Source organism: Dermacentor albipictus, chromosome 6 (assembly GCF_038994185.2).
Source record: "Dermacentor albipictus isolate Rhodes 1998 colony chromosome 6, USDA_Dalb.pri_finalv2, whole genome shotgun sequence".
Lineage (NCBI taxonomy): Eukaryota > Metazoa > Arthropoda > Arachnida > Ixodida > Ixodidae > Dermacentor > Dermacentor albipictus.
Window position 1 is genome coordinate 123,463,044 of NC_091826.1, and position 14,571 is coordinate 123,477,614.

The 14,571-nt window shown below is 44.7% G+C and overlaps 1 protein-coding gene across 2 annotated transcripts in view; it reads left to right on the forward strand.

Annotated features, from left to right (window-relative positions):
• LOC135899476 (quinone oxidoreductase-like) overlaps positions 1–14,571 on the forward strand; it is a 45,678-nt gene that overhangs the window by 19,139 nt on the left and 11,968 nt on the right. For both annotated transcript variants that reach the window (XR_010563622.2, XM_065428751.2), the window contains exons 5-6: positions 5,784–5,885; positions 8,513–8,608. Coding sequence is in view for 1 of the 2 variants with exons in the window: in XM_065428751.2 (XP_065284823.1) it covers positions 5,784–5,885; positions 8,513–8,608 (198 nt within the window). In the remaining variant the exon portion in view is untranslated. The remainder of the gene's footprint in view (positions 1–5,783; positions 5,886–8,512; positions 8,609–14,571) is intronic.

Here is a 14,571-nt window from a genome sequence, read left to right on the forward strand (position 1 = left end):
TAGATTGTTAACCATTTATTAGCTGCCTTTTCAAGTTCAAGTAAGTGTTTACCTGTAAAAAAAATACTTTTGTCGTCTGCATAGAGAACTATGTCAGGAGTTCGTGGTATGTTCACAAGATCATTTATATAAAGAATAAAGAATAATGGTCCAAGGATAGAGCCTTGTGGTGCACCATGTTTTATTGGCTGTAATTGGGAACGGTAACCATTTAGGCTAGTAAATTGCACCCTGTTGGATAGATAACTACTATCAGATTTAATACCAAACCTCTAACACCGTAGTGCAGGAGTTTGCGAAACAAAATGGGATGCTTAATAGAATCGAACGCCTTTTTAAGGTCTAGAAATAAACCAAGAATGTGTTGCTTATTATCAATATTATTAACTAATTTTTCTTGAATATCTAAGAGCGCCATTTCGGTTGATTTCTTTTTATGGAAGCCAAATTGCTGCTTGGAAAGCATTTGGTGGTTACCAATAAAATTAATTAATCGTGATATTAATGTGTATTCTAACACTTTAGAAAATGAAGGTAGCACAGATATAGGCCGATAATTATTCAAGTCATTATGAGAGCCACCTTTGTGAATGACTACTACTCTGGCTATCTTCATGCCTTCAGGAAAGGTACCCATCGTGAAAGCTTGATTGCAGATGTGCTGAAGTGGGCCACAAAGTAATTCAGGAACATGTTTAATTGGGTCAGCCTTAATGTCATCATATCCAGCGGCAGTATTTTTATTTAACGATTTCAGGTATGTAACTATTTCTAATTCACTACATGGAGTCAAGAAAATAGATTGCGTGCAGGAAGAAGAAATGTATTGTTCACAGTCATTTGTTGTATTGTTTGTCTGACCTGCTGCACCAGAAATTAGGAAATGATTATTGAATCTGTCCGCTAGGTCGGCTTCAGTGAACTGAACGCCGTCAATGGTTAGTGTCGTAGGAAGGCTAGTCTTTGTTTTCCCTATGAGCAGACGTGCTGAGTTCCAAGCTTTCCTGGGATTACAGCAGATGCCAGCAAAACTTACGTGATACTATTGAATACGAGCTCTCTCAAATCTGAGTTTAATTTGTTGCGAACTTTTTTGTATTCATGTAATAGAGATATGTCTCTTAATCTAATGAAGTTATGGTATAGTTTATCTCGTTCTCTAATACTATTGTAAAGATTTCTATTAATCCATGGTTTCCTGGACTTTCTGTGCCTTTTGTAGTATTTCAGTGGGAAGGCAGCATCATAGCATTTCTTTACACGTTGTAGGAACAGATCATAGGTGTGTAAGGCCAAATGTGAGGCACATGTTCAAAAATTCGCATTCTTCATTATTCCTTGATGTAGATGATGGAAGGTCAAGCCAGTTTATGGATGGAAAGTTAAAATCGCTGTATAAAATGAAAGAAGCGTCATGGTGTGTGGACATTACAGAACAGAGTAATTCATGTAGCAAAACAATGAAGCAAGGCTCAGCGTCAGGAGGGTGATAGCATATACACCGAACATGACAGGTGGATATGAAGTTTTGCAAACAAGAAGTAAGGCTTTGATTGGCATAGCTATGTCAATTAATGAGCAGCTAAGACTAAGGTAGGTCACCACCATGACACCAATGCCACGCCTACCGTCTCAGTCTCGCCGAAAAATATTAAAATCGGGAAGAATGCAGAATAGTTCAGAATTACAAATGGAAGAATTTAGCCATGTTTCAGTTAATGCAGTTATTTTAGATTCAGTTGTTTTGACAAGGTATTGAAGTGAATCACTTTTCAGAAGAATGTTTCTAATGTTGGTGTAAAGAAATGGGAAAGGGTCACACGTGTTTCCGGAAGCATTGTGAGGTAGCTATGTTTTAGATGGGATGACCCTATTGTTTGAGTGATCAAATACGTAGCTCCTGTTATCTATAATCAGCATGTCGTGGTGAAGTTTAAAAGCTTGCCCTTGGAATTTGCCACATCCTACGAGGTTTCTGCAGGCAATACGGGTGTTGCAGGAGTAATCTTCAGATATTCTGAAGCCTGATCCTCTTAGTTTTTTTTGCACTGGAAAGAATACTTTGTTTTACTTTTAAGTTGGCGAGCATGACAATAATTGGTCTATTCTTACTTTGTTGGAATTTTCCAAGCCGGTGGGCAAGCTCTATGTCATTTGAGTTGATTTCAGGATTAAGGTTTGAACTGCAGATTGAGAATGAGACTTTCAGATTGATCCCACGTTTCACGCTCGGAATCTGACAACCCCAAAAAAAAAACACTAAGTTGCTACGACGTGACCTATCTTCAGCGTCATCTATTCGTGCTGCCAGGTTCGCAATATCAGCGACATTACATTCTGGAAGGTCATGGATGGTATTTAATATTGTTTTCATCACAGCAGTGCACGAACAGTCCTCCTCGATCTTGTCCAGTCTTTTTTTAATACTTCCAAACACCTTGTCGTTTTGCGATAGCTTAGTGCAAATGGATTTAATTTCATTTAGCAAAGAGGCCTGCCCAGAATGAATTTCATCGAGAGCTGACGTGATGTCCCCCAACGTTTGCGTAGTAGCAGAATGAAGGCTAGGGCCGGGATTTTCTTCGATGTCTCCGGCGAGTAGTAGTAGCTTAGCCAAAATGCGCATACATTGTTTCACAGTGAACAAGAAGCTGTATGCGCCCGGCAGCACAATGAGGGCAGTGTAACTTGAGTTATGAATAAAGAACATTTGTTATTTACCTGCAAGAAAAGCAGAGGCTGAACGAAGCCAACCGCATCGCATTGGGAGTAGCAATCCTTTTATTGAACAACAGGTTATCATGTGGATCCGTGAATGTTTACTGTGACCTATAGCATGCAAAATGTGCAAAACCTACTGCATGTAGTTATTGCTCCAAATATCTTGTCACTGCTTCGCATTGTAGGTGAAACTGCAAGTCCTCTTGTTTTTTCTAGATAAACAAAGCAAGCAAAGATGACAGATGTTTTTTTTTTTGCGGTTGAAAAGTTTGCTCTAGTCTGGACATTGAACCGGAACAGGCAAATTGCAGCGCACTAGACAGGGAACGACTGCAGAAACAAGACACACAAGGTGCATTGCCCTGTGTTTCTTGCTTCTGCGGTCGTCCCTTTTCTAATCTGCTGTGGTTTACCTACTATGCGAGACCTACCAGTCCGAAGTTTTGTTTTAGACATTGAACTTGTCCCTACTGCGTTTCTGTTGCACTTACTTTGCCAAATAAGCTAGCTAAAAGGCTAGCGAATGACAGGGCAAGGTCTACCTTGACGTGCTAGACCACTGATTAACTAACCATGTTTCTTCAGAAACCTACAAGGTGATGAAGATTCACGAAATAGAATATAGGAATTTACCTGGAAGTAGATCTAAATTACAATACAAAGAAGCCTCGATTGAATGAAGACAATGGGACCCAATAATTATTTCGCTTTGATAGATTTAAAACAATATCTCATGAGCAAAAAATAAAATAAAAATAAAACAAGAATGAATGAAAAGATGCAGTTTTTGCTTGCAAATGGGGGGCACATTTACAACAAGCAACAAGCCTATTAAGAGTGTCTTGCATTCCTTCACGTGGGGATGGCAAACATTCACAGGTCAATAGCATACATCACTTAGCTTACCCATATTTTCTGAATGTTTTGCCCATATTTCTTCTCGAAGCTTTATTAAGTCAAATGAAAGGTTGAGTTCCTTTTATTCATTCAAGGTTTTGAGTGCGCTAGGTTTTATGAACACGCACAGGGGAACCCGAAGTGCTTTGTCAAATAGAAAATTTTGTGAAACGGAATTTCCTTAAATCGAGGTTTGGCTGTGTTTAGATGCTCTTGGCAACTTTGAAAATTATTGTACTATGTCTAAAACTCTGCTTGAAGGGGCTCTAAAGGAAACTTAGTTTAGACTGATAAAGTAATTTTTCAAAAGTCTATTTTCGTTGATTTCGTGCTAGCAGGTTGGTTATTAGAGAAGAAAATAAAGGTTGAAGTACCGCTCATTTATTTCTCGCCAGAGCCCCAGCACCAGCATGCCTAGGTGACATCACAAATTTCAATCCAATCAATCAAGCGGTGTATTTCCACTTGAAAGAGCTGAGGACTAGGTAGTAAAAGCTCTGTAGAGCTTGACGTACGTGGCTAAATTTCTAGCCCTTCTGCAGTACAGCAGCACAGTACATTTCACATTATGGTACATTTCACTATTTGAGCACAGTACACCTTCAGCAGCGCAGTACATTATCAAAGGCAGCATGCATACAAAACATTTAAAAAGAGAAAAAAAGAATTATCATCACTCATGCATGTGCAGGTACTACTGCACAATATTTTAAAGAACATACAGAAACAAAAGCAAAATAGTTTATGTACAAAATGATCTGATATACAAGAAAAGAAAAAAATTTTTGGATACAAAAATGGGAAGTGCTCTGAAGTGTTAAAGAAGAGTGCTTCAGAGTGCTTTTTTGTACTTTGGAAGTTGTTCAGTAAATGTCCTCAAAACTTGCTATGTTCAGCTATGTCCAGTCTTCGGGTCTTTTATAATGCAGCGCCATTTATCTCTACTGATAAAAAAATTAACTAGGCCCAAGCAGACGGTATTAAAATTGGTGACGTCATAGCGAGCTGATGCAGGAACTTTTAGGTGGCGTTACCATGTGTCTTTCATGTTTGCTTCCTTTATGGCTTGCTAGGCGTCTTTTCTGCTATTATAGAATGGCAATTTACTAATACAGCTCAAATAACTTTTCTTTTCGGTGTCATTTTAATGCTGCCGCAGTAACAGGAATCTACTTCATATGCAATTTGTGGTGAGGCTCAAGTAAACTATTCAAAATTAAAATAGAAAAGTTTGTTAAAATTCTAGGTGTCATTTTTTCAGAAAACATGTCTTGGAATGAACATTTGAAAACTTTATTACCAAAATTAAGTAGAGCCGCCGGTGTATTAGGCCAGAGCCGTCACACTTTTCCAGTCAGCATAAAAAAGATGTTATATTTTTCACTCTTTAACTCTCGCTTACATTACTGCATGCTAATATGGGGCAACACGACAGCATCGAACTTGCAGAAACTCTTCCTTATTCAGAAAAAAAGCACTTAGATCAATAGAAAATTCCTCATTCTTAGAACACACAGAATACTCTTTCACAAACATAAGATTTTAAAAATCCACAATATATACAAATACAAATTATTAAGAACCTATAAAAACTCCACATTAGGTAGGGCAGAACTATTCGAAGAATTATCAAATCTCAGGAAAAGCACAATTTCCTACCCTTTCCGATATGAACCGCCATACTACGTTCCCTTCTCGTGCAGCCATTATGGGAAAGAAAAACTTGACTACGCTCTAGCAACTACACTAAATGAGCTAGACCAGAAAAATGTGGACGTTCTGGCCCTTACTAACAAAACCTTATTTGACCTGTTTGTTTGACTGTATTAAAACTGCTTATGCTTCTAATTGTTCATTGAAATATGTATGCTGTGTAATTGTTCTTGTAATTGCCATTTGTGATGGAAGTGTCTGATCGTTTCTATATTTGCTGATGGTCACATAACTGAATCCTTATACCAAATCGTAGTGTCACTGCTGCTGTACGGGTGGCTAGAGCTTAGTCAGGCTGCACAGATGCAGCTTTTTTTCTCTGGCCCCATATTTTCGCAGCAACAATGTACTGTCTGCGGCGAAAATAAAACTTGATTGATCGATTGATTGATTGATATGATGATGGTGAGAACGCAGCATCTTGTAGTTCATGGCACCTTCCTTCTTGGCAGGAATGGACTGAAGGACAGGGTCTGGATGTCATCATTGAAATGCTTGCCAATGTTAACCTGGACAACGACCTTACTCTCCTGCGCAAGAATGGTGTCGTCATTGTGAGTATGCCATACCATCCTGCGACAATTTCACGATGGCTCTGCGCGATTCAACTGCTCTGTCCTGGCACTGAGGAGTGATTCAGTGAAGTGCGCTCATCCTAAAGTTGAATGGGGAAACACAAACTTGTCTGTTTTCTATGATTATAGATGCCATGCACTATTACTGCAATCTAAAGAGTTTGACTTCACAGTGTCTGGTCGAGTGATACAGTCGAACCCGGATATACCGAACCCACATATAACGAATTGTTGTGTAAAATGAACAGCTATAAAATCCACTTGAATGTTTTTGAATAATAATTTCATTTTATATATTGAATTATTTATATATTGAACTTTTTTGTGATCCCCTTCAGATTCGACATATCTGTGTTTGACTTTAATGCCATTAATCAAGCAGGTCGCCAACCAATGTCACAAGATAAAAGCTGAAATTTTTGTTATTCATACAGACCCCAAAATGTCAATTCCTTGTGACGTGCAGATCTCTAGATGTCAATTTTTTTGTTTCGTGGCATTGGTCAATAACTGGTTCTACCAGCTATTACTAGGATCCTATGATTTCAGCATGATTCTGTGCGAGAACAAGAGTTTAAAGCTGGGCTAGTAGGCTTTTGTTCAAGCCGATGAACAGTGCATATGATTGGACAAGGTGCACAAACTGGACAGACGTGCCACTGCTACTAGCTGCCTATGGAAGATGCCTTAGGCCTCCTCCACACTTAGATCTCACAAAAAATTCTGCGCATGTTAAGTGACACGTGACACCGACTACTTGCTTGACCAGATGCTATGGGAGGCCATCAAATTTCAATGAAAATGTGATGCCTGTCAGATGTGGTGCCTGTCAGATGTGATGCCTGTCAGATGTGATGCCTACCAATGCCTGCCTAATGCAGCACCACTGCGCTGCCAAGTTCTGGCAAAAGGCTTGAAGCTTTCAGTGGCACACAGTATATTTATGTTGTTACCTTCTTATCATAATTGCAGTCTAGGCAGGATAGCCCGTCTTAATATAGGCCATGCTTTATGGCAGTGAGGGTGATTCATTATTAACAGGTCAATGAATTCAGCAACTCAAGTGGCTTGAGAAACACGTACTATGATGGTGCCACCCGTATAAATGGCCAAACGCCTATATTTTGTTTTGATCTCTAGCTGAGTAATGCCAGTGAGCAAAAATAGCAGTACCTACAGCGTCAAGCAGGAGGCCCAGCTTCTCTCTGCTCATGCGGCATTGCACTGGAGACATTGCAACAGTCTTGTTTACAAACTTGGCAAAAGCCTATGCCCATCTCACTGTGACTTGGCAAATTGTAAAAGCAGGTTAACCCATGAGATCAGTGTTGAAAGGACAGACAATGAGAAAATCAGGAAGATGCTGCACACAATCACCTGTTTGGTGCGGATTTCCTTTACTTGTTGTCACCTACCTACCACAGGGGATTGGCCAAGAGTTGAATGACATTATTGAAGAAGACACTTACGTACTACTTAAATCAACAGAAATATTGGGGGGACGAATTAAAGTAATAAAAGGTAACACAATATACATACCTACTATTTATCAATGTCTTCTTTTGCCGGTTTCCACCCAAGCTCCTGGCTCTTGCACATAGTTATATTCAGCGCAGGATCCAAAGCCTAAGCTCTGCTGTTCAAAGCTTTGCTTAACTTTAAATAGTGTGATTGTAACAACCATCAATAACTTTCATAGGAAAAAACAAAACGAAACTTGTAGCAGCATTTTAGGAGCATATTGATAAAATTGGCCCAGGCACAGCCAGGCTTGCTGTGCCTATGCCTGTGCATTTCAAAGAAAAGTGGCACTATAAGTGTCTTGGTAAATGCAACTGTTCGGACCATACGCTTGATGAGAGTACACTGGTGCACTGCAAGCCTCTGATCTCATACAATGCTCATCGCTGGATGCTAGCATAAAGATATACCTTTTCTGATGTTTAGAATCATCTCCTCACGTCCAGTGATAAGCATTGTATGAAACAAGTGGCTAGCAGTACTCTATCAACATGTTCGCAGGATGCTGATAAGCTGAATGCTCACCGAGAACACGAGAGCCGAATGCAAAGCAGCAATGACTTGACCACATGTGTGGGGCAGTTCATCTCAGCTGTGGTCAGACAATTCAGGATGTGCCACAATACACAAAAATAAATTGACCCACATGTACTCTTTTCCCCATTGCTTTTATGATCTTCTGATGGTACATGGCCGGCTGTTAATTGGCTTAGGCTTACCCGGTATAAACTGCGCACCCCCACTGGCCTGCGTTGGCCATGAGGCTATTTATGTTCGTTCTTTAAAGTTCACTGTGGCAAATTCCTTTACTATATAGTTGGATGTCGACACTGTTGTTACGATGATGTCATGATGGGCTCACATAGAAGCTTGAGACCTGTCTTTTGTTTGTGCTTTTACTGGCCTATAGTGTTCCAACATGTAACTAGTATCGCTTTAAGGATTGCTTCATTAAAAATTAAAAAAAAAAAGCAGTGAGATGCCTTTTTTTGTTTTTTCCTGCATGCTGAATGTTGGCTTAATGTAGAATGACATGCATGCGTAAAATGTGTTCTCAAAGACCTCTGGTGCTGTCTGCTGTGCAGGTTGTGGGAAACCGTGGTTCCACCAAAATCGATGCTAGGCACATGATGGGGAAGGAGACGTCCATCACCGGAGCAGCACTGTTTGCCTCTACTCCCGTAAGACTACTGCTAACATAAGCTGAAGGGATTTATTTAGCTATTGACAGAGCTTGCTTGGATCAAAGAGGGTAAGACGAGTATGTCTCCTGTGCTATGCCCCTTCAGAAGTCGTCTCCATAGAGTTTCCTACAAGAATTACTAGAGGGAACTCTGGCGCTAGTGTCTACGGCAGCTGCAATGCGAGCGGTTGTCCCAGCATGGGAATTATGGGAAGTACATGGATTTGCCTAAACTTCGTCCTTTTGGCTTCAAACGGCTTTGTGACTTTGTAAACTCGTCATTTTCAACAGTATGTTGCGCAATAAATAATTAAATAAATGTCATCAAAATTGCCCGACGGCAGGATTCGAACACAGGGACTCTAGCACAGTAGCCTGATATTGAAACCATTAAGCCACGGACGCATGTATCGACAAGCGAATGAGACGCCCTTATGAATTTATCGCGGGCATGCCAGTGCCTTGAGACGCTTGGCGCGTTTCGATTTGGCCACCTGGACAAGCTCAATCGTTGATATTAATAGCAATTGTACGCGTTCCTGGCGTCTTCTGCACTTCGAAGAATATAGATTGCGCTGAAATATACGACAATAAGGTTTATATAGCGTAATATACAAAGCCACAAGAACATCTGAATCCACTAGCACGAAGATCAGACAAATCCATGTACTTCCCATCATTCCCATGGTAGAACAACGACTGCAGCGCCAGAGTTCCCTCTAGTAATTTTTGTAGGAAACTCTATGGTCGTCTCCTCTCGTAACAAATTAGAGAAGATAGTTGGGCTAGTTGGTGCACATTCCAGACTTCCAGTGCTAGTTAACCATTGCTCTGATTAATTAGCACTAAAAAAATGCACCACAAGAACGAGAAGCACACGGGACATGACGCTAGACTTCAACTGAATTTTTACTACTTTGAAACATATATGTAACATTCATGGAATGTGCAGGACCCCCGATGCAAATACTGTATAGAGTTGTATAAGGGCCCCACCCATGTAACGGCTGCAACCTCAACTTGGTAGCCCAAAATTTTGAGAAAAAATTTACAGTGCAGAAGCAATTGCCTTCGGTGTCCCAATGCCACACGCACACATCGGTGAATTTTTGCATGCTGTGCACTTCCGCTTGCCACTACCAGATGGCAAGAGCCATATAGTAGCGGCATATACAGTAGACTCTCGTTACAACAGACCCTAATAACCTGATAAAAAATGCCCTTTTATCCAAAGACCGTAATATCCAAAATGCCTCACTTCCGAAACTTTCGTTGTGATGTCTAACAACTTCATTGGAAAGAGTGAGTGACGAATGTCCAAAGTAAAAAAAAGAGAGTTGCAGTTTCGCCTGAAAGGTGAAGCATCGATTGTCAAAGCAAATTAAGCAAGATAAGCGTGGCAGCAGCAGCGACCAAATTGACCTTCGTGCTGTCTCTCGCTTCAACATGAACTAAACATCAAAAGCACAGCGCATATGAAGTTACCAGCACTGGGCGCCCTTTTTTCCACATCACAGATGGCTTTCAAGATACGGCACCCGCGTGGGCATGCACTTTGTCCCCCCCTCCCCCATGCCTCGTGTGCGAACCATGGCACACTTCTGCCCCGCTTTTCTCCCTCCCTCGCATGCTAGGCATTGACCACCTTCGTCAACTGACCCTCCAAGTCAGCTGCCAGGCCGTGTCGACACGGCAAAAGTTCGTTTTATACGTCTGATATTTATAAAAATTACTGCCAATAGCGTCCGCTGTAGCCGATAGTCCATTGTAGTGCGGTCCGTTTGAACTTCATTGCATTAATAAAATAGGTAGAACACTAAGGCTGAAATATGGTCCGTTATATATGAAAGTCTGTTGTACACAGGTCCGTTGTAACGAATGTGGACTGTACTATTTAGAGCCATCTAGTAGTGGCCCTTAGACAAAACTCTGTGTTAAGGACCCACCTTGTCAAAATTGTGAAAAAAGAAGTGCGGCCCTTACACGAGTCTATACAGTATGTGACTTTCACTATCTGTTTCCGCTTCCCCCATTCTAACACAGAAGTTATCGGAACAATCGATATGCAGGTTATTTTCCAGATAGGGACTCTTTCTTGGTGAAAGCCAGTGACAGAACCGAGGTTCCGTTCAGTTGAAGTCTAGCGTAGTGTCCTGTGTGCTTCTCGTTCTCGTCCCATGTCTTTTTAGTGCTAGTTAACCACGTCTCAAGTTGTAACGAAACTGTAGTAGTTGGTTGCGACTTCTGTATGATGTCTAGGTGTGACAGTGCCGTGGCAGAAACACATGAAAGGAATGAATGAATGAGGACTGAGAAATATGCTAGTTGGTATACATTGGCAGCTGCAACTAGGACAAGGATAATAGTTGTTCCAATGTCGGCACCTCCGACATCTTTGTGCACGCCTCTGGTTACGACACAGTAAAACAATAACACAGTTAACCTCTGAAATAAATTTTTTAGCCCCTTCTGTGCCGTGCATAAGCTGGGTTCATCGATGCCCTTCTAGTAAAAGTGGTCAAGGACAAGCTCAACTCGTTGATGGTACTTTTCATTTTCTGTCAATGCTTGTTTTGTCTGAGTGCTTTGTCGTGCTTCTGGTAGATGGCAGCACACAATCTGGTGGGGGAGGGAGCAGTGCAAGAAGGAGCGAGTTTATTCTGGCAGAGGAAGTAAAACAAGTTGGCAACAGGGTGTCCTGAAAAAATTACCGACGATTACGTTACTTCCTAATGCGAAATTTGAGCGCAGCAAATAAGCTGTTTCACCTTTTCGATAGATTGAGTCAAAGAAATCGAGCAACACATGTATGCGCTATCACAGAATTTTTTTTTTATTTTTCACACGTATTCATTTAACAAAGACTGCACTAACAGTTCTTGACAGTCATGAAGGAAGCTTTGTGGTCGGAGAAATAGACTGATATATGTTCGACTTGGTACACCAATGCTTGATTCTCAAAGACGAGATCTATACAAGTGCCTCGCGAGGTTGTCACAGCCGTGGGACGCGTTACGAGCGAGAGGAACGGGATGTTCTCCCGCATAAGTGTTAGGAAATTGCTGTTTGTCTTTATGTCAACATTAAAGTCCCCCACTACTAACATCGGTGTGGATCGATGGACGGTTAATGCGAGTTGCAGGAAGTGCACGACGTCTTTCGTGAGTGCGGTAGCGGACTCACGAAAGCGGTATCAGTCGGTCGCTGCTAGCGCTGGGGGGATGAAAGGGGGGCGGAGCTGGTTACGAGGCCGACGACAACGCCGACGACGACGCGAAACCCAGGAACGGACGCCAAAGAGCCATTTGTGTAGCCAGCCCTCCTCCACAGTCTCTCCTCCTCCCTTCCATCATCCTCCCTCGCCCGGAGAGCCGACAGCGCGCATGCGCGGCGGCGGCGGAGCAGATTCGTCGGCGAGCTGGTTACGAGGCCGACGACGACGCGAAACCCAGGAACGGACGCCAAAGAGCCATTTGTGTAGCCAGCCGATACCAAGCTGCGGTGGTGACGCCGCACCCTGCCGCGCCCAACGCCGCATGGAAGATGCCTTACACCGTAGAAGGCTCCGATATCACCGCCGCGGAGTTATCCGACGGCACATGGACGGCGTTCGAGATGCAACGCCGCTACCGACGCCCATCTCCGCCTGAACAACAACCTGCCGGAGCCCAGACGCCGGCCACGACGCTGTCTGCCCCGAATGCGCGGCAACGCGGCCGCCCTCCACCGCCGACCAGAAAGCGCCCGCTTCCCCGCCTGCCCTCGGACGACCTCAAGATAGTCCTTCGCCCGCAGGGCACACTCAACCTCCACACCGTCGGCCCCGCCCGGCTGGCTGTTGCCATTTACGCAGCAGCCAACGTCGACCAACGCCTGGCAGTTACTGCCGACCAGGTTAGAATGCACCCCACTAACAACACAGTGACAGTGAGCACGCCTGACAGTGCTCGTGCAGGGTCTTACGCCAAGGTCCGCGCCATCACCATCGACACCACAGAAGTCCCTGTTGCCGCCTACGCCCCAGCCCCAGACAACTCCGTGCGAGGGATTCTGTACCGGGCTTACAGCTATGAAAGCGACGCCGAAATCTTCGCCGAGCTTCGGGCTCGCAATCCCGACATCCCTATCGTTGCTGCGCGGCGTATGGGCCAGACACGACACTTTGTCGTCACGTTTGCCAACACCAAGCTGCCCCGATACATGCGGTATTTGGGCTTCACTTTCGAGGTCTTCCCTTACAAGGGGCGCCCGGAGGCTTGTTTCAACTGTCGCAAGCTAGGTCACAGAACAGATGTGTGCCCACAACCGCGCCAACCCATTTGCCGCCGCTGCGGTGTGGCCCACGAACCTCAACGAGTCGGCCAACCACCCACTTGTCAAGCCACGTGCATCGTATGCAAAGGCCCACATCCCACCGGCAGTAGAAGCTGTAAATACCGTTTCGTGCCAACCAGCCGAGCTAAATCTTCCAAATCCTCCACGGACACTGAAACTGACCCCGGCACCTTGTCACGTGGCCATCAGTCTCGCTCTCGGAGCCGCGACCGCCAACAACGACCCCCAGGAAATGACGCTTTCCCACCACTGCGAAGCAGCGGCTCCAGTCACAACAGCCCTAGCCGCTCCCCATCGCGCTCTCGGGACTCCCGGGCAACCTCCCAGGTCGGGCCGGATACCAAGTCCACCAAACAGGTCGCGTGGAAGAGCCCTCCACCAGCCACAAGCCAACTGCCCGACCCCCAGGTAAGGGAACTGGCACAAATGGTTAAGCAACTACAGCTACAGTTAGCACAGGCAAATGCTAAAATTCATAGCCTTGAGTCTGCACAGGCGCACCCACAACCGCGGCCGCAGCAGGTGGCTCGCGCTCCCACCTCCGACTCCACCAATGACCCCAACATGGACACCGACCAGCCCAAGTGCAATAAGCGCAAGGCACCTCCCCCCTCCTCTACCTCTGACCTTGACGCAAAATTCGAAACTTTTGACGCCCGCTTATCTAAAATAGAGGACGTCCTAAAACGGCTGACCCCCACTATCGACCAGCTCATTGAAGGCTGCACTAAAATGGCAACCAATATTCAAACCCTAACCGCACGCCTCGACCACCTCGCGGGCCCTCCGCAAACTGACGCCCTCACGACATCAAAGCCCACTCAGTCGCCTGGTGCGCTTCCCTCTACCGAGAGTGCAGCCGCGCGTGCGTCTGCTGGCGGTATTATCAAAACCGACGTAGCGTTTCCGCAGCGTCCCGAACCCTACAGGAAACGCGATGGCTAGCGCGCCCATCACAGTATGGCAGTGGAACTGCAGGGGCTTCAAGGCAAAGCGGAGAGCCTTGGAGTATACCCTGCAGGCCCAGCCATTTACACCCCACATTATAGCCCTCCAGGAAACATACACCGACACAAAACTAGCCAGCTATACTGCTTACAACCAATCGGTGGCGCCGGATCTCCGCCCGAGCACCGCCATCCTTGTACACCGCAACCTCACCGCCAATCAACTCGATCTTGACTACCCCGAAGTCCCACACACTTTCGTGCAGGTCCTTCCAAACAGCCGAACCGAATCCCCACTCAACATCTTAAACGTGTACAGCCCCCCAAGTGACAAGAGCACTAATGTAGCCACTCTCCTCCGCAAGGCGTGTGCGATCGCGCGGAACGAGATGCTACTTATAGTGGGTGACTTTAACGCACCACACGCCGAGTGGGGCTACCCCAGCAGAGCCTGCGGTCGTAAAGGAGCCAAGGTTTGGGACACTGCCCAGACACTGGCTCTGACGCTCCTCCTCGACCCCGAACGGCCCACCCGTATCGGTAACAGCATCACGAAAGACAGCTGCCCCGACCTCACTTTCGCCCGCAACATCCCAGATGCGCGCTGGGACAATCTCGGTATGAACATAGGTAGCGATCACTATGTTCTCAGCACTACGTTCACAGCCACACACAGCAA